We start from the raw sequence: 26488 nt of genomic DNA on the forward strand, positions 1-26488 counted from the left end.
TGTCTTGCCTACTGTCAAGCATGGTGGTCGGAGTGTCATGGTCTGGGGCTGCATGAGTGCTGCCGGCACTGGGGATCTACAGTTGAGGGAACCATGAATGCTAACATGTACTATGACATACTGTAGCAGAGCATGACCCCCCCCCCTTCGGAGGCTGGGCACAGGGCAGTATTCCAACATGATAACGACCTCAAACACACCTTCAAGACGACCACTGCCTTGCAAAAGAAGCTCTGGGTAAAGGTGATGGACTGACCAAGCATGTCTCCAGACCTAAACCCTATTGAGCATCTGTGGGGCATCCTCAAATGGAAGGTGGAGGACCACAAGGTCTCTAACAGCCACCAGCTATGTGATGTTGTCATGGAGGAGTGGAAGAGGACTCCAGGGGCAACCTGCGAAGCTCTGGAAAACTCCATGCCCAAGAGGGTTAAGGCAGTGCTGGAAAATAATGGTGCCACACAAAATATTGACACTTTGTGCCCAATTTGGACATTTTCACTTAGGGGTGTACTCACTTGTGTTGTCAACGGTTTAGATATTAATGGATGTGTGTTGAGTTAATTTGAGGGGACAGCTAATTCACACTGTTATACAAGCTGTACACTCACTACTTTACATTGTAGCAAAGTGTCATTTCTTCAGTGTTGTCACATGAAAAGATACAAAAATGTGAGGGGAGATACTGTGTGTATATATATATATATATATATATATATATATATATATATATATATATAAAACACAGTATCTCACAAAAGTAAATACACCCCTCATATTTTTGTTAATATTTTATTATATCTTTTCATGTGACAACACTGAAGAAATGACACTTTGCTGCAATGTAAAGTAGTTAGCTTGTATAGCTTGTAAACAGTGTAAATTTGCTGTCCCCTCAAAATATCTCAACACACAGCCATTAATGTCTAAACCGCTGGCAACAAAAGTGAGTACACTCCCAAGTGAAAATGTCCAAATTGGGCCCAATTAGCCATTTTCCCTCCCCGGTGTCATGTGACTCGTTAGCGTTGCAAGGTGTCAGGTGTGAACGGGGAGCAGGTGTGTTAAATTTGGTGTTATCTCTCTCACTTTCTCATACTGGTCACTGGAAGTGCAACAAGACCCTGAAACTGAGCTGCAGCACAGTGGCCAAGACCATACAGCAGTTTAACAAGACAGGTTCCACTCAGAACAGGCCTTGCCATGGTAGACCAAAGAAGTTGAGTGCACGTGCCTAGCGTCATATCCAGAGGTTGTCTTTGGGAAATAGACGTATGAGTGTTGCCAGCATTGCTGCAGAGGTTGAAGGAGTGGGGGGTCAGCCTGTCAGTGCTCAGACCATAAGCCGCACGCTGCATCAAATTGGTCTGCATGGCTGTCGTCCCAGAAGGAGGCATCTTCTAAAGATGATGCAAAAGAAAGCCCGCAAACAGTTTGCTGAAGACAAGCAGACTGATGCCGTGTACACACGAGCGGACTTTACGCCAGACTTTACGACGGACTTTCCGAATGAACGGACTTGCCTACATACGATCAACCAAAGTCCGACGGATTCGTACGTGATGACGTACGACCGGACTAAAACAAGGAAGTAGCCAGTAGCCAATAGCTGCCCTAGCGTCGTTTTTTGTCCGTCGGACTAGCATACAGACGAGCGGACTTTTCGACCGGACTCGAGTCCGTCGGATAGATTTGAAACAGGTTTCAAATCTAAGTCCGTCAAACTTTTGAGAAAAAAAAGTCCGCTGGAGCCCACACATGATCGAATTGTCCAACGGACTCCGGTACGCCGGACCAAGTATGCCGTAAAGTCCGCTTGTGTGTACGCAGCATAAGAACATGGATTACTGGAACCATGTCCTGTGGTCTGATGAGACCAAGGTAAACTTATTTGGTTCAGATGGTTTTAAGCGTGTGTGGTGGCAACCAGGTGAGGAGTACAAAGACAAGTGTGTCTTGCCTCAACCAAGGTGGTGGGAGTGTCTGGGTCTGCATGAGTGCTGCCAGGACTGGGGAGCTACATTTCATTGAGGGAACCTTGAATGCCAACATGTACTGTGACATCCTGAAGCAGAGCATGATCCCCTCCCTTTGGAGACTGGGCAGCAGGGCAGTATTCCAACATAAGGACCTCAAACACACCTCCAAGTCGACCACTGCCTGAGACAACCACTACTACTGAGCATCTGTGGTGCATCCTCAAACGAAAGGTGGAGGTCTCTAACATCCACCAGTTCCGTGATCTCTTCATGGAGGAGCGGAAGAGGACTCCAGTGGCAACCTGTGAAGCTCTGATGAACACCATGCCCAAGAGGGTTAAGAGTGCTGGAAAATAATGGTGTCCACACAAAATATTGACACTTTGGGCCCATTTTGGACATTTTCACTTAGGGGGTGTACTCACTTTTGTTGCCAGCGGTTTAGACATTAATGGCTGTGTAAAACAATAAAAATATCTGCGCTATTCTGTACACATCAAATAAGTAAAAGCAGCCAGCATAGTTTGTTGATAACAAAACCCAAAAGTCTAAAATCTATAAAATCCGGCGCTAAAAGTAGCAACTGGTAGAAAGACCAAAACTGGAAGGGGGCAGGAGGCGGAGCCTAGCGGAGCAGACATGCATTGTTAGAGCTCCACACCGCTGAGGAGAGAAGAGAAGGACAAAGCGGAGCCTGCAGGCTCAAAAGGTATCCATTTGAACCTTTTTGCCCCAGGGAACAAACTGTGAAAGTTTGGGCAGGAAATATGGTACTGGGAGGAAACCGTGGCAGAAATAAAAATCACCTCACAAAGAGCTCACAGGCACTCACTGCAGCTGAAGCAGCTCCAGTCACCTCACAAGATACAGCATCAGGGCGCTCTCACAGACAGAAAATGTCACAGCAAGACTCTCCATTTGAGTCAGATACAGAACAAATCCTCTCACAAACTTCTCCACAAGCCTCCTCAGTATCCCCAGTAATATTATTACAATTTGAAAAGATGCTTCATAAGGCTTTAAAACAAACCTCAGACCAAATAACAAAAAGCCTAACCAAAGAAATAAGAGAGCTGGGAAACCGCACCGCAGCCTTAGAAATAAAAATGGATGAAATTGAAATTACAACCCAAGAAAATATAACAGAATTGGAACAATTAAAAAAAGAGAATTTAATACTTCAAACTAAGCTCGAAGATTACGAAAATAGAGCCAGACGTTCAAACTTGCGCATAAGGGGAATACCTGAAACTGTGACAGACCTGCAATCTACTATTACTGCTCTATTACAAGAACTAAAGCTAGATATCCCTGTTGAACGTTTAGAACTGGACAGAGTACACAGAGCCCTCACAGCCAAAAAGAAAGATGGACCCCCACGTGATATAATCACAAAATTTCATTATTACAGAACGAAAGAACAAATACTAATTGCTGCAAGAGAAAAAAAGGAACTTAATTTTCAAGGACACAATTATCAAATTTTTGCTGACCTATCCCAACTTACTATTACTAAAAGACGATCCATGAAACCCCAACTAATGGAACTGCAACGCCACAACATTATGTATCAATGGGGCTTCCCCTTTTCAGTCAGATTTAACTACCAAGGTACAATTTACAGAAGCAGATCAGCAGATGAACTACAACAAACCCTTTTAAAATTAAATCTGACAGAACCCACAAGCAGCAACACTCCCACACGCAGAAGAATGGCATCATCTTCACCTTCAGGCAGCACCCAGAAAATTTCAGAACAAAATGGGAATCATCATTCTCACAAAAGAGGCCGTTATGCCACATCATCCATGGACCAAGAAGATTCAATGGACTGACATCCTAATTCCTGATATCTCTTCATTTATTATACTAAGAGATGGTTCTCTATAAAAAACCTATATTTATAACTGAATGTAACTGCATTCTGATAGTCACACACTGTGTGGGATCATGTTACATTCCAGTTATATTTCTTATTACTTCTGATTCATATAGCCTTAGAATATATAAGTGAAATAAGGAAATTCATGTTCAGTTATATATTATCAGGTAATAACAATAGATTTATTACTTTTTAGGACAAATATGTTCAATAATCCAGAAGTAATGGAAGCTTTTTCTTTCTTTTCTTAAAACAAATATATTATTACCTAACTAGTTCCTAGAATTATGTTTTTGTTTATTCTAATCTGAAGCAATACAACCTCAATTTTATGAGTTAACATATCTAAACAGTTACATATGAATAAAATATGTAATTGTTTACTCTAAAAGGGTTAAAATCCCAAAATAATTCAAACTATCTTCATCAATACCAAAGTTATTAACAGTACCTTTCTAACTGACTTATTTAGCCTAGGGCAAGACTAACCATATACAACCACCCTGGAATAAATAATTTCAACAAAAACTATATTCTGCACTCCAATTAATGAAACATTATTTTGATGTCTTTTGACATAGCACTTCTCTCCTGTAAGCGGAAGATCTGTGTACCCCCATTAGCCCTCCTCATTCTCCCAACCATATTATGTGGGAGTGTGACGAAGGCACTTATTCCCCTGAGAGAGATATTTATTCTCTTTCACGGGTAAATTGTGATTACTTGCAAAAAATAATTTATACAATGTATCATCTAACCTCATATGTTTTTTGTTTACTCTTTACTCCAGAATTCACTGGTTTCTTTTCTATCTATTCATCTCTTCAGTCCACACAGGTTGATCTGCGCAGTCAGCTCTGCATAACAAAAAGTAAGTCAAAACTATTTGATCTATTGCCATGGCACCACTGAATATACTTTCCCTGAATGTTCAGGGAATAAATGTCCCTCAAAAAAGGACCAAAGCCTTCCGTACTTTCCATAACAAGAAGGCTCACATAGTATGCCTCCAAGAAACACACTTCACCAAAGATTCTACTCCAAAATATATTTCTCCTTTTTATCAACCACTTTACACAGCTTCTGCCTGTACCAAGCAAAGGGGAACTCTAATTGCATTTCACCGATCCACACCATTCACCTTATCATCAGAAATTAAAGACCCAGAAGGTAGATACCTGATACTCATGGGTTATATAATGGATACAGCAATCACGGTGATTTCCTAATACGCTCCTAACAAACAACCTACACCATTCCTCTCACATATATTACAAGTGATTAATACACACAAAATAGGAACAGTGATAATGTGTGGGGATTCAAACCAGGTCCTCCTCCCATTTCTAGATAAATCACCTTTTACACCATCCAAAATAACCTCTAGATTACCTTTTTCTCAACTTCTTTCCAAATACAATCTGGTAGATTCATGGAGAGAAAGTAACCCAATGAAAAAGAAATTCACTTATTTCTCGCACCCTCATCAAACCTTCACCAGAATAGATCATATTTTTCTAACAATAGGAATGATACCAGAAATTATTGCATCAGATATAATTCCGATTCCGTGGTCTGACCATAATGCAGTATACACTACTGTAGCCTCAGCCATACCAAAAGCGCATGACCCAACGTGGTACTTACCGGACATAATGCTCAAACACCCACTACATCAGATGGCCATTGAACAAGCTTTAAAGGAATACATATCAATTAATAATACAACAGACATCTCCCCAATAACACTGTGGGAAGCTCATAAGCCTGTCTTGCGTGGTACAATACAAAGACAAATGGCACTATTTAAATGGGAACGCAAAAATCTAGCAAAAAAACTAGAACTCAATTTTAATGCAGCCTACATATCATTTCAAGATAATCCATCTCAGAGTACAAAATCTCATCTGGAAAAATCTAGATTGGAATACGATCTATTTCTCACTGAGTCAGTTGATAAATCCCTCAAACGCTCCAAACACAATTTCTACATGAATACAAACAAACCAGGTACATATTTGGCTCGGGCATTAAATTCAACTAACAAATCTTTCAAACCAATACGTTTGAAATTATCAAAAAATGTTTACACTTGTAATCCAGTTAAAATAGTCCATAAATTTCACTCACATCTCGCAACTTTATACAAGACAAACAATGAATTTAATCCTACAGAGGCTGAATCCTTCTTCTCAAAAATAACCTTACCTGAGTTATCTCAGAATCAAAAAAGCAGTTTGGATGAGCCTATAACTATAGATGAAGTTGCTAACGCCATAAAAGACCTAAAACTTAACAAAAGACCAGGCCCAGACGGCTACTCGGCTTTATACTATAAAACATTCTCAGAAATACTCTCTCCCATTCTCACTGAAACTTTTAACAAACTTCTAGATGGACATTCTTTTCGGCAAGAAACACTAATGGCAATTGTTTGTATGATCCCAAAACCCCTTTCTGATGATACTTCCTGTGTGAATTATCGGCCTATCTCTCTGTTAAACCTCGATATTAAATTATTAGCAAAAATAATAGCAAAACGCCTCAATAGCATTATAGGAAGATTAATACATAGAGATCAAGTAGGCTTCATGCCAAATAGACAGGCAGGCGATAATATACGCAGGGCAGTGTTATTGGCACATATTGCTAAAAAACGGAAAATCCCTTTATGTTTTCTATCTCTCGATATTAAGAGGGCATTTGACACAGTATCCTGGCAATATATGCAATATTCATTACAAAAATGGGGTTTTGGACCCCACTTTTTAACATGGATCAAAGCATTATATAATAAACCCAAAGCCTATATAAAATATGCTGGATACAAATCTGAAGCCTTTCATATCGAAAGAGGTACCCGACAGGGTTGCCCATTATCTCCCTTATTATTTGCCCTTATACTCGAACCCATGGCCCAATACATCAGAACAAACCAAACTATAACTGGCATTGAAGTAGGAGGTATTACACACAAATTATGTATATTTGCAGACGATATATTACTTTTTCTATCATCACCACAGGTCTCTGGTCCTAACTTAATACCAGCTCTTTATGGATTTGCAGCCCTATCCGGCCTTATGATTAATCCTAAGAAATGCCTAGTGCTTAATATTTCACTCACAAACATGGAATTGATCCCGGCTAGGGCTGCACTCCCATTCACATGGGCAGAAAAATCAATCCCATATCTTGGAATTCATTTAACAGCATCTCATTCTGACTTATTCTCAACCAATTATCCTCCTGTATTAAGACAGATCACAAATCTAATAAAACAATGGTCGCAACTTCCTTTATCCTGGATAGGGAAGATTAATGCAATCAAAATGACTATTCTACCCAAATTGCTTTATCTATTCAGAGTCCTCCCTATTCCAATTCCTTCCTATTTTTTGAGAATAGTACAAAAAAGAGCAACTTCGTTTATATGGGGCTCTTCTAAACCACGTATACCTATACACACACTACATCTTCCCAAAAATAAAGGAGGCCTGGGATACCCTAATTTTACTAACTACTACAGAGCAGCACATTTGGCCAGTCTGTCCAAATACCATGCAAAACAGGAAATCCCATTATGGGTATTTATAGAGGACCCTCTATTAATATCAAATTTATTATGGCTTGATCCTAAAGACCGCTTTAAAATTCATAATCCCATAACTAAACACTTCTTATCTCTCTGGGATAAACTAAAAACCAAATATCAGTTACAATCCCCACACAATCCTCTCCTTTCTTTTATCAGAAATCCGGCCTTTTATCCGGCATGGATCTACCCAAATTCTTTTAAAGCTTGGACAACATCAGGCATTCAGACACTAAATGACTTCATAGCATCTAAATCATTCCTTTCATTCCCATCGCTTAGAGAAAAATATGATCTACCAAACTCTGAGATATTTAGATATCTCCAAATCAAAAATTTCTATACACCATTCCTAAAGGGGGATACACCATTATCCCAATTATCCATTTTTGAATCAATCTGTACAAAAGATCCATTTGCTAAAGGTACAATTTCATCACTTTATAATCAATTATATGGAGTAGCAAATCTTAATAGACCCTCTTACGTTCAGAGGTAGGAGGAGGACCTGGGACGAACTTTAGAAGACACGGACTGGTCTAACATATGGCTCACATCTAAGTCATCTTCACCCCACATCTTAGCACTGGAGACAAATTATAAAGTCCTAACTCGCTGGTACCTTGTACCCGCTAGAGTGGCAAAATATTCACCTAATACCTCAGCTCTTTGTTTTTTCGAGGATGCCCAGAAATAGGCACATATTTACACATATGGAGGACGTGCCCAGTAATCCAAACCTTCTGATAGGAAGTCTTCGTGATTGCATCTAAAATATTTAAAAAAATAATACAACCAGATCCATATTTAACTTTACTTAATCTAAAACCGGAATGGTTAACACTCTCTCAATTCAAACTTATGATCCAACTAATAACGGCTGCAAAACAAACAGTGGCCAAGGCATGGAAATCTCCTACATTGGTACTAGCAGAAACAATTCACAGAATGAATAATACAATGTCCCATGCTAAGATGGTAGCCATCGATCAAAATCAAATTCCAAAATTTGAAAAACTTTGGCATCCTTGGATAAAACAACAGTTCCTGTCAAACTTCAATGACTCTGTCCTGTTGCCATGGTAACAGATTAAATGACTTACAGAGACACCCATTCTAAGGCTTCAAAGAGAACTAAAAAGAATAATAAACTGACGAGCGGGACAACCTTGTGGACCATACCTCTACCTTTCAACCCTTTTTCTTCTTTCTCTTTCCTTTTCTCCACCTTACGATTAAAGCTCATTATCAGAATTTATTTGACCTATATACACTCTACTTGTAAACAATATGTATAGTAGGTATAAATCATTTAAATACCTACAAAAGTAAATAAGGAAATGATATTTATCTTTAATTTAGGTTTACGTGAACCCAATGTTTAATATGTGGGCGGCACAGTGGTGTAGTGGGTAGCACTCGCCTAGCAGTAAGAAGGGTCACTGGTTCGAATCCCAACCATGACACTACCTGCATGGAGTTTGCATGTTCTCCCTGTGCCTGCGTGGGTTTCCTCCGGGTACTCCGGTTTCCTCCCACACTCCAAAGACATGCTGGTAGGTTAATTGGATCCTGTCTAAATTGTCCCTAGTATGTATGAATGCAAGTTAGGGACCTTAGATTGTAAGCTCCTTGAGGGTAGGGACTGATGTGAATGTACAATGTATATGTAAAGCGCTGCGTAAATTGACAGCGCTATATAAGTACCTGAAATAAATAAATAAATAAATATTTGAAATTTCATGATATTTACCTATATAAACCCTACTGTAAAACAATGAGCTTACTTTATAGATCCTTGTAAACTTACTTTATGTATCTTTATAACATTGTATACTCAATAAACTTCTTTTGACAAGGAAAGTCCAAAACTGGGGAGGAGTAATTCAATCACCAGCTATAGTGCATGTATAAAAAAGCACTCGGCACCACGTGATAAGGTGATCTGCTTACCAGATGACTGAAAGAGATATGCATGTGAAAGTAATCCCAGGTTCATCCTGCATGTTCGGCTTTATGGTTCCCCTCATAGGTTAAAAACAGCAATAACCAGATAATATTCTCCCTCAGTCAACTTCTCCAAGAACTTACACCAGAAGCAAGGCTTTCAGTATCATGATCAGCAGACGCTCAATGAAGAAAATAAGTGACCAATAGTGAAGCCCGCAATAAAATTTAAAACAGATTTATTATAGTAACTTACAGTTTAGATTCAAGAATGCATGCATCAAAGAGAACAATCGGCTGCAGCGTTCAGCGTGCTGGTGTCAACCTGCCTGACATGTTTCATCGCAAACGAATGTCTTCAGAGGCTGTGTGTGTTGTTAAATTATGGGACAGCAAATTTACACTGTTATACAAGCTGTACACTCACTACTTTACATTGTAGCAACGTGTAATTTCTTCAGTGTTGTCACATGAAAAGATATAATAAAATGTTTACAAAAATGTGAGGGGTGTACTTACTTTTGAGAGATACTGTATATATATTTAGCAGTAGGGCAGTGGACAGTGTCATTGGGGCAGAGATTGGTGTCAGTAGTTTATTTTTATTATTTTTACTTTTTTACAATTTAATTTTTTTTATTATTTAAAAAAAAAAGATTTTACAATCATTTCTTAATATTTTTTTTCTTACAATTTTGATTAGCCCCGTTGGGGGGCTTTGGTGAAATATCAGGGGTCTAAACAGACCCATGATGTCTCACTTTTGAAACAGAGAAAGGGCCTGAGGACAGAGATTCCCCAGTCCCTTTAAGTACACCCAGGAAGCAGAGAGAATCTGCGCAGCACAGGGTGATGAGGGTGTGCCCAGGCACACCTGGCACACCCTGTGCGCACGCCTATGCCACCAACACTAGGAATCCAAAAGATGGGATACAAAATCAATGGCAAATACGTGCTTAGAAAGGAATGCTGCATTACATAGTTGATACCTGTTTCAATAAAGATTGGATTGTCAATTTAGGTAGCTGGCAATTACCCTGTAGGTTTATCATTGTATTAAGGTATGGAAGAAACCTGCAATCCCCTCATGTCATATAGTAAACTGCTATGTCTTTTCCATACCTCACCTGCAGAGACTGTAGCATTTACACAATCACCTGAATCTAAGAAAATGCGCATTCTAAATTATTGAACAAAAAATGATCACACGGTCTGGACATATAAACTATCCTGTCCTGTGCTACAGGTTGTCAGAAATAGTTGAAATATAAAAACAAGCTCTAATGTTGCTCATACATATGAAAATGTTCTGTCGCTTTCAACCAGCTTTTGAGTTCAGACATGGAACAATCTATCTTCTTTATCGCTATCTATACTTTATATATATTTTCATATAGCTATAGGGTGCTTTAATCTATTTGATAATTTTTGTGTTTTTTTGGGGTGATTTTTGTGTATATTACATGATATTTATGTACATATAGTTCACAAACTTAAAGGCAGACCCCAACAGAATATACTTTCTTAAGCTGACTTGAGAGACATAGCTTGACTCCATAGTGTTTCTTTACGTTTGATACTAGTATTCCAATTTTACACCCACCAAGGGCTCGTTCATATGGCCACCCATGGTGGTACACTACCCAGATCAGCATACTTCTGCAATGTTTGCGATTATCTGCTGATAGGGGACCTGTACATATCAATGGCAAACTGACACTGTTTGCTGCTGTTCACATGTAATTGCACAAGGAGCGATTCCATGTGGTTATGGACAAATGAGTAACCCTGTAAACAGACAGTTTGCATCCAGGGCTACTCATCTGTCTCCAACTGTAGGTAATCACTCCACGTGTGATTACATATAAATAGCTGTGGAACCTTTTAACCTGTCATTGATTTATACAGGCTGAGCAGCCAAAATTGATTGCAAACCCCTGACTCTTCATGCAGCAAAAATAAGCTGATTTGGGAGGTGTACAGCCTCGGATGGCCATGTGAATGGGCCCTAGCCCTCTATAGTTACTTTGATCCATATGTTCTGAATGCCTCTGTATCTGAGACTGTGAAAGTGCAAGCAAAAGGTCTCGAAGGTTTAAATATCACCCTCTTTATGACCCACAACATTGCTCATTCACAGCTTTACATGGAGGTTGCACAGCTTAGTAGTGTAACAGGAGGCTATAGTTTTGTTACTTGGTTATACATTTCTAAATACTGTAAGGCCCCCTTCACACTGCTGCGCTGCGGTTTGGCTGCAGCATGGGTGTACCCGTGGTTTTTGTGTGGGTTAACTGCATTTTCCAATAGGCTTTCTATTATGTTCTGCGTTTTTGGTGTGTTTTATGAAAGCACACGAAAGATGCAGCATACGCCAAAACAATGGACATAATAGAAAGTCTATGGGAAACTGTGGGTAACCCATACAAAAACTGTGGGTACACCATGATTTGGCCACAACGGGGCAGTGTGAAAGTGGCCCAAAGTATCCCTGAGGCTGGCCACACACACAAGTCAATTTCTAGTCAGTTTTAACCACTTTCAAACCGCCAGAAATTGCACCTACAATCGCAAGTAAGAAACTAAGCAATCTACTGACTAGAATTTAGTTGATTGTTAAGACATGACTGGGCAATAAATTGACAGGTTCAGTACAGTTTGACGGATCGAATCAAAAATGGAAAAAGCTACAGCAACATCTTTGAAAGTGATAAGATTTTTCTAGCAGACCTGATTGGGGCAATTTCAATCCCATCTTATTGCAGCTTATCAAACCATTGTTTTACGAGTTCAATTGCTTTGTGGTTTGACAATACAAGGAATTGAAAGTTCAATCACTCTATTAAATTGTCATGGGCATGGCCAGTTTTATAAGCAAGAGAGATGCTGACTGCCACTGTTAGCTGGAGATTATTTTTAATGTACTAGTTGATTAAACTTGCTGTTCCAGCTTAAAAAAAAAAAAAAAAAAACAGGACACAAATCACTGATACTTGGAACCCCAGCATAAAAAGTAGAGCACTTCTATTATGTAGGTACAATTGGGTACATGTGGGTACAATTATGTCATATAAGAGAATACATAGAGCATTTAGTGCAATTCATTTGTCTAAGACTTAGAACTGAATAGGATATAAAACATGCAGACACAGCTGGGCTTGTATGGTCGAGCCCATGCAGTCTATGTAGCCTAAAGCGACAGTGAAAATAGAGGCAGTAAAATATATGACTATACTTTGCTTATACGGCAAGCCTTGGGCTCGAACTTGTTTAAGAAATCTTGATCTATTTTTTCTGTGTGAAGCCTCAGGTAGTTCACTGTGGTCAGCTCAGAAATCCAATCACAATGTACTTACAGAAATGACTTAATACAATTGAAAGTAGTGTGTATATGTTGTGTATATATACATGCATACATTGCATTGTTGTCTTATTGGTACATTTTCATTCTTGGGATAGTATATATTTATTTATTTATTATTGTTTCTGTTCATATAACGCAATATTCATAAAGCATAATGTTGGTAACATGATGATTCCTGCACTGAATGTCAGAAAAACAATATGTGTACTACATTACTTACAAATGCTCACCCCATCTGTTCAGACTGTAAGCTACTCTAGGTGTTCTGTGATTGGAAAAAGAGTTTTTAAACATGGGTGGTATAATTCTTCATCATTTAAAGTATAGATTGAATATGTGCCTTTAAGTAGAAACGTTTTTCCTTGCTGACGGACTCCCTATATTTGTGCATAGTTGCTGTACAAGTTCTTCTAGGCCCTGTGCACCAGTCCACCCCTCTTTTTTGTGTTGGTGGTTTGTCTGCTGACATGAGAGCATGTGCTTGTGATGCAGTAGGTATTCCTAAATACACCCACTGCAGTCTGCTTGCAGTTACTGTAACTCTTATACAGAGGATGCAAAGACTCTCATACTCCAAACACAGATTTAAAGTCCACCATTTAAAGGCTAAGTATACCACACACAGTGGTATACAGTCTGGGTCAGAGGCCCATTAGAATGATGTAAACATAACAAGTCATTACAGCAGAATGACAAAAGGTGAAGTCTGAAATACGTTGACCCATTTTATATTGTGAATTGCAAGGCACATTAGCAATTGTTGTTCCCATCATTTTCATAAGTATTTCAAAAGTTAGAGATAGTTGTTGTCAGAGATAAAGAAGGTTGAAGGAGAATGGAGAGAGAGAAAAAAAACACAAAGGGGAAAGGATGAGGAGGGGCTAGGTAGGGGGAGGAAAGGAAAGTAGGGGGTCATGAGGGGAGAGAAGGGAAAAAAGGCCTGGGCATAAGAATGAATACAAGAACCCCATCCCCACCTGGCCATCCACCCAGAAAGCAGAGAAACAAAACAAGAATCTGAGGCCTGGGAGTTACCTTTGTGAAGCCAGAGGGGACTGGTAAGTCAGGGGGTGATGAAGATACGAAATACCCCTTGTATCGAACACGCGTAGGGGAAGGGGACAGGACGGAACGTTATACATACAACCTGTTGGGACAGATTAGCACGCCACCCCATACTGGCCGCTGTTGCCCGTTCGTCTCTGCTGTTTTAGTGTGGTGCCCTTAAGCGCCTTGTTACTGTGAGTACCCATTGCGGGATTTGTTTATGATTTTAATAAATTTAGTACATACTGCACCATGAAGTCCTTTTTATGCTGATATATTGAGGTACAAACGGGACTGCTGTGAGGAACAGAGGCACCAGTGCAAATCTATCCAGGACCCTGCATATAACATCGAACCCAGAGAGGTTCTAAGGCGCATTCTGACCAAGCTTAATTGCAAGGTCGCACGCCCTAAGGTGAGGGGCTATCACCTGGGGGGGAGCACTTGTATGAGCGCAAAGCACTTTAGTTTGTGTTCACTATAACACATGAATGGATTGTGGAAGATCTGTGGACTGTTAATTTGATCATTGCACAGCAACACAGCACTGAATTGCATAGAATCACATGGATGCAACACCAAATCGCATGGATGCGGTTTTTTGTATTTTTTTAACTTTTTATTGTTTGAACATTGCACTAACACCATATTGCATAGATGCAGCACTGAAATGCATGGATGCAACACTAAAACAGACTGTTAATTTAATCATTGCACAGCAACACAGCATTGAATTGAATAGAATCACATGGATGTAGCACCAAATCGCATGGATGCGTTTTTTGTATTCTTTAACTTTTTATTGTTCGAACATTGCACTAACACCATATTGCATAGATGCAGTACTGATATGCTTGGATGCAACACTAAATCGCATGGATGTTTGTATTGAATTATCTATTAATGTTTGAAAATTGCACAAGCTTTGTGTAATATTTGCAATACACAGGCTCATTGGAGCACTTTTACCTATTTATTCATTCACTGAAATTTATTGCACATTAACGTATAGTATAGTATTAATAGTTGTTAATAGATTTTGTATATGTTAAGCACAATATCGCTTTATTAATAATTTAGTGGAAATTTCTTATTTTTATTTTGATAAGCGCAGCGTGTGTACAATTTGGCTTAACTATTTTGCATGGTTATGAGACATGCGTAACGTTAGCAGCTGATCATTTGCAAAGATATACTATTTTGGAGACCAGATTTGGTCAATTACCTGGAGGCTCACAGGACTACAAATTAGCAGACTGGTAAGTCCATGTTTCTGACCATGTTTCATGTTACACCCATATTCAGGATATAACTTAAAACATGGCCGCAGTCTATACAAACCCACCCCCAAACTGCCACCCCCTCTTTTTGAATTTTGTTTTTTTTTAACTTTCTGAAATCTCCTGTACAGAAGCACTGAAATAGGCAAAGCCAGCAGCTTCAGCCAATCAGGCTCTACTGCATTGCAGAGTAGTGTCCAAAAAGTGTGATGACTTCATCAGTGTGCTGCTACAACTTTGTGGTCCAGTAACAGACTGGGGCAGGTCTTAGATTATTATTATGCTCTACTGCTCAACTACAATTAAGTGTGCAGTAAAGGCAAAGGGGGTGCAGGCTTAGCTATCTGGAAGGTGTGCCTATATCACTAGACAGGCTGAACAAAATTACAAATCCATTAGTCATACTTTAGAACTAGTATACATCAGATTGTATGGGATGCTTTATTTGAATTGGCACGAATGCCTAACTGCAGGTCATAGCAGCCAAAATGCAGAATGTAGGACTTTTTCCAACACACAACATCCTAATGCATTGGATGATACAGACTCTATTGAAAACTATAATTTTCTGATCCCAATGCAATTTGGTTATAGTGTAAACCATAGCAAGATCACAACTCCACATCTGGTGGTAACAAACTAGGAGTCAATGGGGTTGATTTATCAAAACGGAAGTGTGTAAAATCTGGTGCATCTCAGCATATAACTAATCAACTTAAAGGTTTTTTGTCAGAGCTTACTTGAACAAGCTGAAGTTAGAAGCTGATTGGCTACCATGCACAAGTGCACCAGATTTTGCATGCTCCAGTTTTAGTAAATCAACTCCAGTGCATCATGTAGCCATACTTTATCAGAGAAGTATGGCTGAAATTCTTCAGCTTTGCCTGGGAATGGCTTTACATATGTGGCAAGTCTAGCTCTGCATAGAATGTCATTGGTTCCTTTACAGCAATAGTTTTTACCAAAGCAATGGAAAATAGAAAATTTGACAAGGGGCTCTCTAATTGGCATGAGCGTATGAGTGAATACTATATATGTGCCTGGTCATATATGCCAAAATTGTGAGATATAGCCAGTACAGATCAGATCACAGCTGGAACCAGATAATAAGACTATCTTTATTCATTCATTAATTTTGGAACCATTTATAGCAGGAGCTATACAGAAATAAGTGCCTTTTCATGCACTCAAAAATGTAACAATATAATTCATATAGATATGATCCTACTCCAACGCTACCAACTTCAACACTAAAAGCAGTGAATCTGACATTTACTAAACATTTGCTGTAGATGAATCTTTCAGTTGCATGTATTTTAAATGACAGCAATTGATTTACCACCAGTAAACGTTTGGTGACAGACACATTCACTGCTTTATAAATATAAATGTAAACATTGTTCTGGTCATGAAAGGGCAAAACCCTCTGGCTGTCCATTGGTTTACTACTAAGTAAATACCTGCCATAAATTCACTGCAGGCCTATTTACAGAATGTTGCCCTCACACTGCATTATACACTAAGTATAAGACTAAGTACTTTGGTACAGAGAACATCAACAAAAATATCTTCTTTCCAACCTAGCAGAAAGGAAATGTCAACAGGTTTTCATCAGTTTACTTAAGGTTTATCTTCCAATTCATTGAGCTATTTCATTTTCAGGATTTTAAGATAATAAAGGCCGTTTAACGTTGTATTGTATGATTTGCCATGGTTGCACATATCAGTCTTTGCTGCCCCTAACTATCCCTTACAATAGAACCTATATACTTTATATTGTGTCATAGCATTTATATATCCTTCATTAAAGTGATATTAGTCCTGTTTTTTTTTTTTTTTTTTGGTTTAAAAAGAACAGACATGTTATAGTTACCTGCTCTGTGCAGTGGTTTTGCACAGAGCAGCCCTGATCCTTCTCTCCTCGGGTCCCCCCCGGTGCGCCTGGCCCCTCCCTCCTGCCAAGTGCCCCCACAGCAAGCAGCTTGTACATTGAGACATGGAGCTGTGGCTCAGCCAGCCCCCTCTCTCTCCTCATTGGCTCACTAATTTTTATTGACAGCAGTGGGAGCCAATGGAGCCTGCTGCTGTCTCAGCCAATGAGGAGGAAGAGTCCCAAACAGCTGAGACTCTCTTGCAACATCACTGGATCGAAATGGGGCTCAAGTAAGTATAGGGGGGCTAAGGGGGGTTGCTTTACACAAAAGTTTTTTTTTTATCTTAATGCATAGAATGCAATAAGATAAAAAAAAAACATCTGCCTTTAGAACCACTTTAACTTGCCTTCTGTATCTTGCCATGTGATACATTATATTGGACACGCTCAATGAATGCTTATATTATCAATGCTGTTTATGTCTTTATAAATAAAAGGTAGCAATAATAATTAATTTGTAGCGATTTAATGTATTCCACCTACTGTGACTTTGCATACATTTTGGACATCAAGGCCCCGTTTACACCTGAGCGATTTTTTGCTTGAAGCATGTAGCTCTAATACGTTCAACAAACAAAATCCCATTAATTTCAATAGTTTTTATTCACATCTGTGCATTTTGTTGCCTGTAGCAAAACACTTGTTGTTCAAAAAAATACACAAGCTTCTTTTAGGCAGATTGGCCCCATAGACTTCAATGGGAACACCTGAAAAACACTCAACATGAGCTTTTTACAAGCGTTTTGTCTTGTGTTTTCTGGCAAAACAGCACCTCTCCGCCTCTAATCTCCTCCCCCTAGTGCTTTCTATTGGCTAAAATAAAAATACCTGAACCTTGAATACATATGTAAAATGCTTGTAATGCACTTCTAAATGTTGTAACACGCTTGCAAAACACCTGAAAACCTTTCTGCTTGGGTGAAAATGGGGCCTAAGTAACTATCTTATTGGTTTAAAATGTATAAACCCAAGAACAAAATGTAGTATATTTCAGTTTACCAGTCCTAATATGTGGTAGCTGCATTCTTTTTTTCCAAGGCTTTTTTCATATTTTCACCTGGTGATCCTACCAGTAACACTCTTTCTGTCCTTAGATGACAATGCTCACTCACTGTACTGCCCTTATGGAGAAGCAGTGTTGTCACCCTAGAACAGGCAATGTGTTAGAACTACAGAGCACCTCCCCCTCTATTTGCTATAACATAAAGCATGAGGGGTTCTGTAGTCCACAAAGGTAAAGTGGGAAGGTCTAATAACACTGCTTGGTACTGCAGAGAGCAAAAAAAGTTCAGCTCACTGAATTTCTGACATGCTCAACAGTTTTTTTCCACTTATCAGACATACATGACAAAACACTTACAATGGTACAGTTAACCACTTCAGCCCCAGAAGGATTTTCCCCCTTCCTGAACAGGACTTTTTTTTGCGATACGGCACTGCGTCGCTTTACCTGACAATTGCGCGGTCGTGTGACGTTGTACCCAAACAAAATGTATGCCCTTTTTTCCTCACAAATAGAGCTTTCTTTTGGTGGTATTCGATCACCTCTGCAGGTTTTAATTTTTTGCGCTATAAACAAAAAAAGAGCAACAATTTAAAAAAAAAACATACTTTGTACTTTTTGCTATAATAAATATCAAAAAATAATATTTAAAAAGAAACAAATTTCTTCATCAGTTTAGGCCGATATGCATTCTTCTACATATTTTTGTAAAAATAAAAAAAAAAAAATCGCAATAAGCGTGTATTGATTGGTTTGCGCAAAAGTTATAGCGTCTACAAAATAGGGGATAGATTTATGCCATTTTTATTATTAGGTTTTTTTTTTTACTAGTAATGGCGATTTTTATTGGGACTGAGACATTTCGGCGAACAAATTGGACACTTCTGACACTTTTTTGGGACTATTGGCATTTATACAGTGATCAGTGCTATAAATAGCCACCGATTACAGTATAAATGTCACTGGCAGGGAAGGGGTTAACACTAGGGCGCGATCAAGGGGTAAATGTGTTCCCTATGTGTGTTCTAACTGTGGAGGGGATGTGGCTGACTAGAGGAGGAGAGAGATCGTTGTTCCTACTTGGTAGGAACACACAATCTCTCTCCTCTCCCCTGACAGAACCGAGATTTATGTGTTTACGATCACTGAGGCACGCGCATCGGCTCCGGGGACGCGCTGCTACGACAGCTCGCTCAGCAGTGCCAACCTGCCGCAGTATAACTGCGGCGGCTGGTCGGGAAGGGGTTAAAGTCAGGGGAGCTGAAAGGTTTATAGTTAAGATTTACATACATTTAACAAATCAATATTCCTACAGCAGTCAAAGGAAAGCACCCACTTTATAGGACCAGTTTGGCGGAAGCTACTTAAAGTGATTGTAAAGTTGTTGTTTTTTCTTAAAATAATGAACACGTTATACTTACCTGTTCTGTGAAATGGTATTGCACAGATCAGCCTGAACCTGCTCTTCTGAATTCCCATGCTGGCACTCCAGGCTTCCTCTTCTACTACTGTGCTGCCATGGGAAGTCTATGGTGGCACACATGCGGGCGCTCGCTCCCAAGCTGCAGTGCAGCTTGGCCATGCCCCAGGTTTCCTCTTCACTGGATTTTGACTGACAGCAACAGGAGCCAATAGTTCCCCCTACTCTTGGCCAAGCCTGTAAGGGAGCAGAGAGAGGAGAGAAGTCCTGCAGAAGAGCAGAGCACTGGACCAATACAGGACTGAGAAGCATTTAGTTATGGGAAGAGGAAGAAACAGGCAGAAAAAATGTAATATATTGCAGCTTTTCAGGTTTCTTTTCTTTGTCTTTTTTCCTCTGTTTTCTTTCACCTGGGGTAAGCTGGCCAATAACACACCTCCTGTATTAGTGGCACACCACTCTGGATGAATGAGAACAGGAGGCACAGCAGACAGCAGAATTATCAATCAGTCTGTGGGGGGGGGGGGGGGCTAGTGTTGTATGTATTAGCAGATTTAAACACACTAACAAATTGTCAAACTCCAGCTCACACTGCATATTCAGTTACAGTAAACAGTTTTTTCTTTTATGGGGTAAAGGTTTTACATGAATAAATAAAAGCTGATGATTTTAAGCACCCCTGCCAGTGTTAAATAGTTTCTCATTCATGTAAACTGATGCATTCTGCTGGAGAGCATGTGCTTTTGAAAAACAACAGACTTGCTGGCTGGATCACCAGATTAAAATAGAAGAAAGAAAGCCTTCAAAGGCAACCATCACATCTAAGAATTGATAAGCTGTAATATAAAAAATGATTGCTTTTGGGTTTAATAAAGGTTGCATGGAATGCATTAGCTTTATGACTTTAGAACTACTTTAACCCAAATAAAGTGTGCTGGTGGTAGGCATCTATGAAGACTTGGGTAGAACCTACTTCTATGGTGGGAATTTTACCCAACTTGAATGCTAAGAACACAAAGCACTGACATTAGGTAGTTTAAAGAAAAGTGAGTAAACTCTTCCTGAGCTTTATATAGAAATGACAAGCTGAACCACAAGGATCTTATGAATTATATGCTTACATTAGCTATATGTAGCTGATTGAATATTTAAATGCTTTTTTTTGTTACAGGTTGTCAAAGCTGCAGCCTTGTTGTTGTCGCAGACTCCAGGTGGGGCATCAGAGGAATAAGGTTTATAATCGAGCAGCAGTGGCAAGAGGTTTGCTCCACCCCATACATCATCTGTCACGTGAATTTAGGAGGAAGAATGAAATGGGAGTTAGAAATGACAATATTTCTCTACTGAAGCATATGCTTATCTGTTTTGCTACTATATATGGATAACCTGTAATTATTGACCATTTACAAGCTGAACACATGAATGGGTTTCATTAACTAAGAATTATAGCAGTTATTTCAAATGTACTTTTAATGTCAAATGTACTTTATTTAAAATAAATGTTTAACTATTTTTCTAGTTGTTATGTAATGCTATTTTAGTGTGTAACCACATTTTGAAATAAGTTTTGAAACAGAAGCTTTTGGTTTATAAATTCTGGTGTTGGCAATTTGTAGAATGTTCCAAGTGGTCTTATTTCTTTCATTCCTTGCTAGCCATAAAAAATGTGCTGCATGCACGCTTCTCTTTGCATCTAATTCATTTGTTCATGTGTACTTATATTTACCAAAAGGGTTAAAGGTCTAGTCCACCAAAATTGATATTTTATCTATACACTATATTACCAAAAGTATTGGAAAGCCTGCCTTTACACGCACATGAACTTTAATGGCATCCCAGTCTAGTCCGTAGGTTTCAAAATTGAGTTGGCCCACCCTTTGCAGCTATAACAGCTTCAACTCTTTTGGGAAGGCTGTCCACAAGGTTTAAGATTGTGTCTATTGGAATGTTTGACATGTTGGCATTTGTGTGGTCAGGCACTCTTCCGATTTCTTCTTCCCTCCCCAGCTATTCTCCCTCCTCCGGCGATGTCTTCTCCCTCTCTGTGCTGCCTTCTCCCACTTCTGCCGGTTTTCCTCTCTCCACTGTCTTCTAGCTCTTTTGCCGGGTCTTCTCGCTCTTTTGCTGGGTCTTCTCTCTCTGTTCTTCTTTTGATGTTGACTTGACGCGATCTCCCAGTGTAATACTGGGTCCGCCGTGTGCAAGGACTTAAATTGGCATGGGGCGGGGCCACCCGATGATATCATTTGGAAGCCATATCAACATCAGAAGAAGAACAGAGGGAGAAGATCCGTCAGAAGAGCAAGAAGACAGCGGAGAGAGAAGACAGCGCAGAGAGGAGAAGAACCGGAGAGGGGAGAAGGACTGGAAGAGGGAGAAGACTTCGCCAGAAGAGGGAGAAGAGCCAGAGCTGCCTTAATAAAAATACTTTATTTTTGACACATTTTTTTAGGTGAATGGGTAGGGGTACAATGTACCCCATACTAATTCACCTAGGGTAGGGGGGCCAGGATCTGGGGGCCCCCTTGGTAAAGGGGGCTTCCAGATTCCGATAAGCCCCCGCCCGCAGACCCCGACAACCAACTACAAGGGTTGTCGGTAAGAGGCCCCTGTCCTCATCAACATAGGGACAGGGTGCTTTGGGGTGGGGGATACAGGGCCCCCCTGCCCCAAAGCACCCACCCCCCCATGTTGAGGGCATGTGCTCGCTCGTCTCCCCCTTTCCTGACCTGCCGGGCTGCGTGCTCGGATAAAGGTCTGGTATGGATCTTGGGGGGACCCCCACGCCATTGTTTTGGGTGTGGGGGTTCCCATTAAGATCCATACCAGAGCGAAGGGTCTGGTGTCATCTTGGGGGGAACCTTGGGCAAAACATTTTTTTACATTTTGGTGGGTTCCCCTTCAAGATTCTCAGCACACAAGTCGTACCGCAAGTCGGATCATCTTCATCCAAATTCTGGCGCGACTTCTATTCAAATCAATGGGCTCCCATAGGGAAACATTGATTTTGAATAGAGGCAGAGAAACGTAGCTGAAAGCTAGCGCGGCTAAACACCAAAACATGGATAAATTCCATGCAAAACATGGATAAAATCGCGTTTTTTTACGCCGCTTTTTTCCTGGCATCGGTACTAGCTTTACAGCTTGTTTTCTAAAACGTCCATGTGTATGAGGCCTTATGCTCATTTTAATGTTTGAATGTGGATACAAACTTGTGTGCAAACTTTATCTGACATGCTCCTCTTTGCATTTCAGGACCCTATTAAAGTGATTATAAACCCTTACATATACCCAGTAAAGTGAGTAGTCTCACTCTCAAGTTGTACATGTTTAACTGCAGCCATTTCTTTTGTAGATTGTTCTAAAAACACACAGATCAAAGGATTTTTCTCAGCCTCAGAAAGCAGGGGTGTGGATCTGATGTCACACACACTGCAGAGCTGAAGCACAGAGTTCCCTGATATCTAATTGGAGGGAAGGAACACCCCCCTCTAACAGGCTCACAGAAAATCAAACAGAGCTGAGGCTGTGAGTCACCTGCTGTGTGCTGGAGGGGGTCAGGGAGTCTCCCTCAAGGCTGTTGTGTTAAAGCAGTGTTTCTCAACTCCAATCCTCAAGGTGCCCCAACAGGCCTTGTTTTCAAGATTTCCCTCAGATGAAACGACTGTGGTAATTACTAAGGCAGTGAAACTGATCAAATCACCTGTGCAAAATAATGGAAGGCCTGAAAACATGACCTGTTGGGGCACCTTGAGGACTGAACACTGTGTTAGAGTTCTATCAGTGACCCATGCAGATAGCAGAGGGATCAGAGAGGAATCACTCTTGGTGCTTTGGATTCAGGCTATTACACACTATTTCATTACACTCACTATATCATTTTTCATGTCTGAGGTTTACAAGCACTTTAACCGATTGCCGCCCACCGGCTCACATATGACGGGCAGGCAGCGCGGCTCTTGTTCTGGGCGGGCGTCATATGACGTCCGTCCATTTAAACAGGGCATGCACAAGATCGTGTACGCGCAGCCCTCTACCTTCGGTGGTGGTGTGTCACGGAGACACCGCTCGCCACCGAGGGGGGTGAATAGCCATTGGGCATGTCTGTTTACCACGTGATCAGCCGTGATGAAGTCACGGTCGATCACAGATTACCACCCCACTTTGCGCAGCGCATGCGTGCGATTACGTCGGCAGCGTGTTCCCGGGAACACTGCTCTTCATTGATGCTGGTAAACAGCCATTGGGCGGCGGCTGTTTACCACGTGATCGGCTGTGATCCTTTCACTGCTGATCACTAAATGTAAATATAGAGCAGTAACAAGATGTTACCGGGTTCTCCTCCTCACACATCAATCGTGTGTGAGAAGGAGATTGCAGTAACATCTCGTTACCGCTTACAGTGTACACCATCACACTGATTGCCCCTCTCCCAATAAAGAGGACCTGTCATCACCCATCAAAGTACCTGTCACCACCCATCAAAGTACCTGTCACAGTTCATCTGAGTACCCAAGTACCTGAGTACCTGTCACAGTCCATCTGAGTACCCAAGTACCTGTCACAGTCCATCTGAGTACCCAAGTACCTGTCACAGTTCATATGAGTACCTGTCAAAGTCCATTTGAGTACCTGAGTACCTGTCACAGTCCATCTGAGTACCCGAGTACCTGTCACAGTTCATCTGAGTACCTGAGTACCTGTCAAGTCCATCTGAGTACCTGTCACAGTTCATATGAGTACCGAGTACCCGAATACCAGTCACCAGCCCATCAGATTACCCGAGTACCTATCTGTAGCCCATCAGAGTACCCGAGTACCTGTCACCAGCCCATCAGAGTACCCGGGTACCTGTCACCAGCCCATCAGAGTCCCCGAGTACCTGTCACCAGCCCATCAGAGTACCCGAGTACCTGTCTGCAGCTCATCAAGTTACCCGAGTACCTGTCTCCAGCCAATCAGAGTACCCTAGTACCTAACTGCAGCCCATCAGAGTACACAAGTACCTATCTGCAGCCCGTTCCTCATAGAATATACGTTGGGGTGTTTGCTTTCCAAAATTGGGTCATTTTGTGGTTAATTCCACTGTCCTGGTGCTCAAGGACCTTCAAAAGTGTGATAGGTAGGAATGAAATGAGATGTGTAATTTATGCTCCTAGAACGCCTGAAGTTACTACTTCAATGTTGGGCCTCTGTATGTGGCCAGGCTGTGTAAAAGTCTCACACATGTGGTATTGCCATACTCAGGAAGAGTAGCAGAATGTATTTTGGGGTGTAATTTGTTGTATGCATATGCTGTGTGTGAGAAATAACCTGATAATATGACAATTTTGTAAAAAAAAAAAAAAATCTTCATTTTGCAAAGAATTGTGGGAAAAGAAAAAAAATTACAACTTAAAAAAACTCACCATGCTACTTACTGATACACCTGATGTACTAAAGGCCTGATCAGATGTGATCAATTTTCCGTGATTGCACCATAGTTTGTAGACTCTATAACTTTCGCATAGACCAAATAATATACACTAATTTGGGTTATTTTTACCAAAGCTATGTAGCAGTATAAATTTTGGCCAAAATTTATGAAGAAAAATTACTAATTTGCAAAATTTTATGACAGGAAACAAAGAAAGGCATTTTTTTCACAAAATTTATAGCACAAAAAATAAAAACCCACTAGTGATTAAATACCACCAAAAGAAAGCTCTATTTGTGTGAAAAAAGGGAAACAGCGTTGCAAGTAATTCTCATTCAAAGTGTGAGAGTGCTAAAAGCTGAAAATTGGTCTGGGCAGGAAGGGGGTGTAAGTGCCCTGTATTGAGATGGTTAAGGGCAGTTGATATCATAAGCACAGTGCAACAGTAGTGCACTTGTTTGCCCCTCAGTTGCCTAATTGACATGACATGACATTAAGTCTCAATAGGTGCTGTTTTAAGATTTATGAATCTTAGATTTCCAGGTCAGCACCAGGCCAGACCCCACAATTCTTGCTTAATGGTAAATCCAGCCCTGGCACAGCCAGGAAAGAGTAGACTTACAAGACCAGGAGACAGAGGATGTATGTCAAAGGATGTAAATAAACAATGAAGGTCATAGCATTTGAGCTTTGATATGTACAGTATCTTTAGAGAGGGAGGATAAGATTGGTTAGCTCAGGGCTTAAGACCTCACGCACACTGGGGCTCTTCTAAATGCTTTCCTCCTGGCAGGAGGAAATCAACTGCAAAAATACTCCTAAGCCGTGTTTTTTTCAAGTGCATTTAGGTGCGTCATGTGCTTGGGCATTTATTCATTCATTGGCCAGAATATTCATTTATTTCACCCATTCAAATGAAAAAAAACAAAAAACGCTTAAGCGCTAAAAGCACCTAGTGTTTGCCTGCATTTAGATGCATTTACCTGCGTTTGAGCACGTTAGCATTTTTTATGCTCAAAAGCTCCTCTCCTGAACGTAGAAGTTGTGTTGGTTTTTTTTGCCTATAGACTCCTGTAAATGCCTATAGTGTGCATGGACATATAGATTAACATCAGCAGATTGCTGGTGCCATGCAGGTTTCCTGCAGGCCTGTCAGTGTATCTTTGTGCCTGTACATCGTATAGCCAAGCAGATACAATCTGACAGGAAGACTCAATGAACCACCACAGTACTCCACAACGCCATGGTAGTTTATTGAAAACTACAAGCTGACAGCTGCAAAGGCTGTCAGGACTTGTAGTTTTCCATTCACAGAGGACAGTGAATGAGTGACGCAGCCGGTCAGGCTTGTGACAGCTAGCCAGCATGTTACAAAAGGTGAACTTATCCTTTAATAGTTAATCCAGCCCTGGTACATTGGTTTCTATTGTGGTACAAAGGACTCCTTATGGACACTTGGTACACTTAAAAGAGGAGTGTGAGGTATTAAAAAAATGTAACATACATTTTTTTGGTGGATGCAGCATTGGTGCAATGCTGCATTTGTCCCCCACCACATCTACACTGAGAACTGAGCAATCAAAAACCACTGATTGCTCAGTTCTCAGTCTTCAATGATCAGA

General features: G+C 40.4%; 1 protein-coding gene across 2 annotated transcripts in view; it reads left to right on the forward strand.

Annotated features, from left to right (window-relative positions):
* LOC141134483 (uncharacterized) overlaps positions 1–20915 on the forward strand; it is a 167896-nt gene extending 146981 nt beyond the window's left edge. The window contains exon 10 of one of the 2 annotated variants that reach the window (XM_073624007.1): positions 20622–20915. Coding sequence is in view for 1 of the 2 variants with exons in the window: in XM_073624005.1 (XP_073480106.1) it covers positions 20622–20681 (60 nt within the window). In the remaining variant the exon portion in view is untranslated. The remainder of the gene's footprint in view (positions 1–20621) is intronic. The other variant, XM_073624005.1, reaches the window with a different exon arrangement.
* Positions 20916–26488: the final 5573 nt, after the last annotated feature.

This window comes from Aquarana catesbeiana, linkage group LG03 (assembly GCF_042186555.1).
Source record: "Aquarana catesbeiana isolate 2022-GZ linkage group LG03, ASM4218655v1, whole genome shotgun sequence".
NCBI lineage: Eukaryota > Metazoa > Chordata > Amphibia > Anura > Ranidae > Aquarana > Aquarana catesbeiana.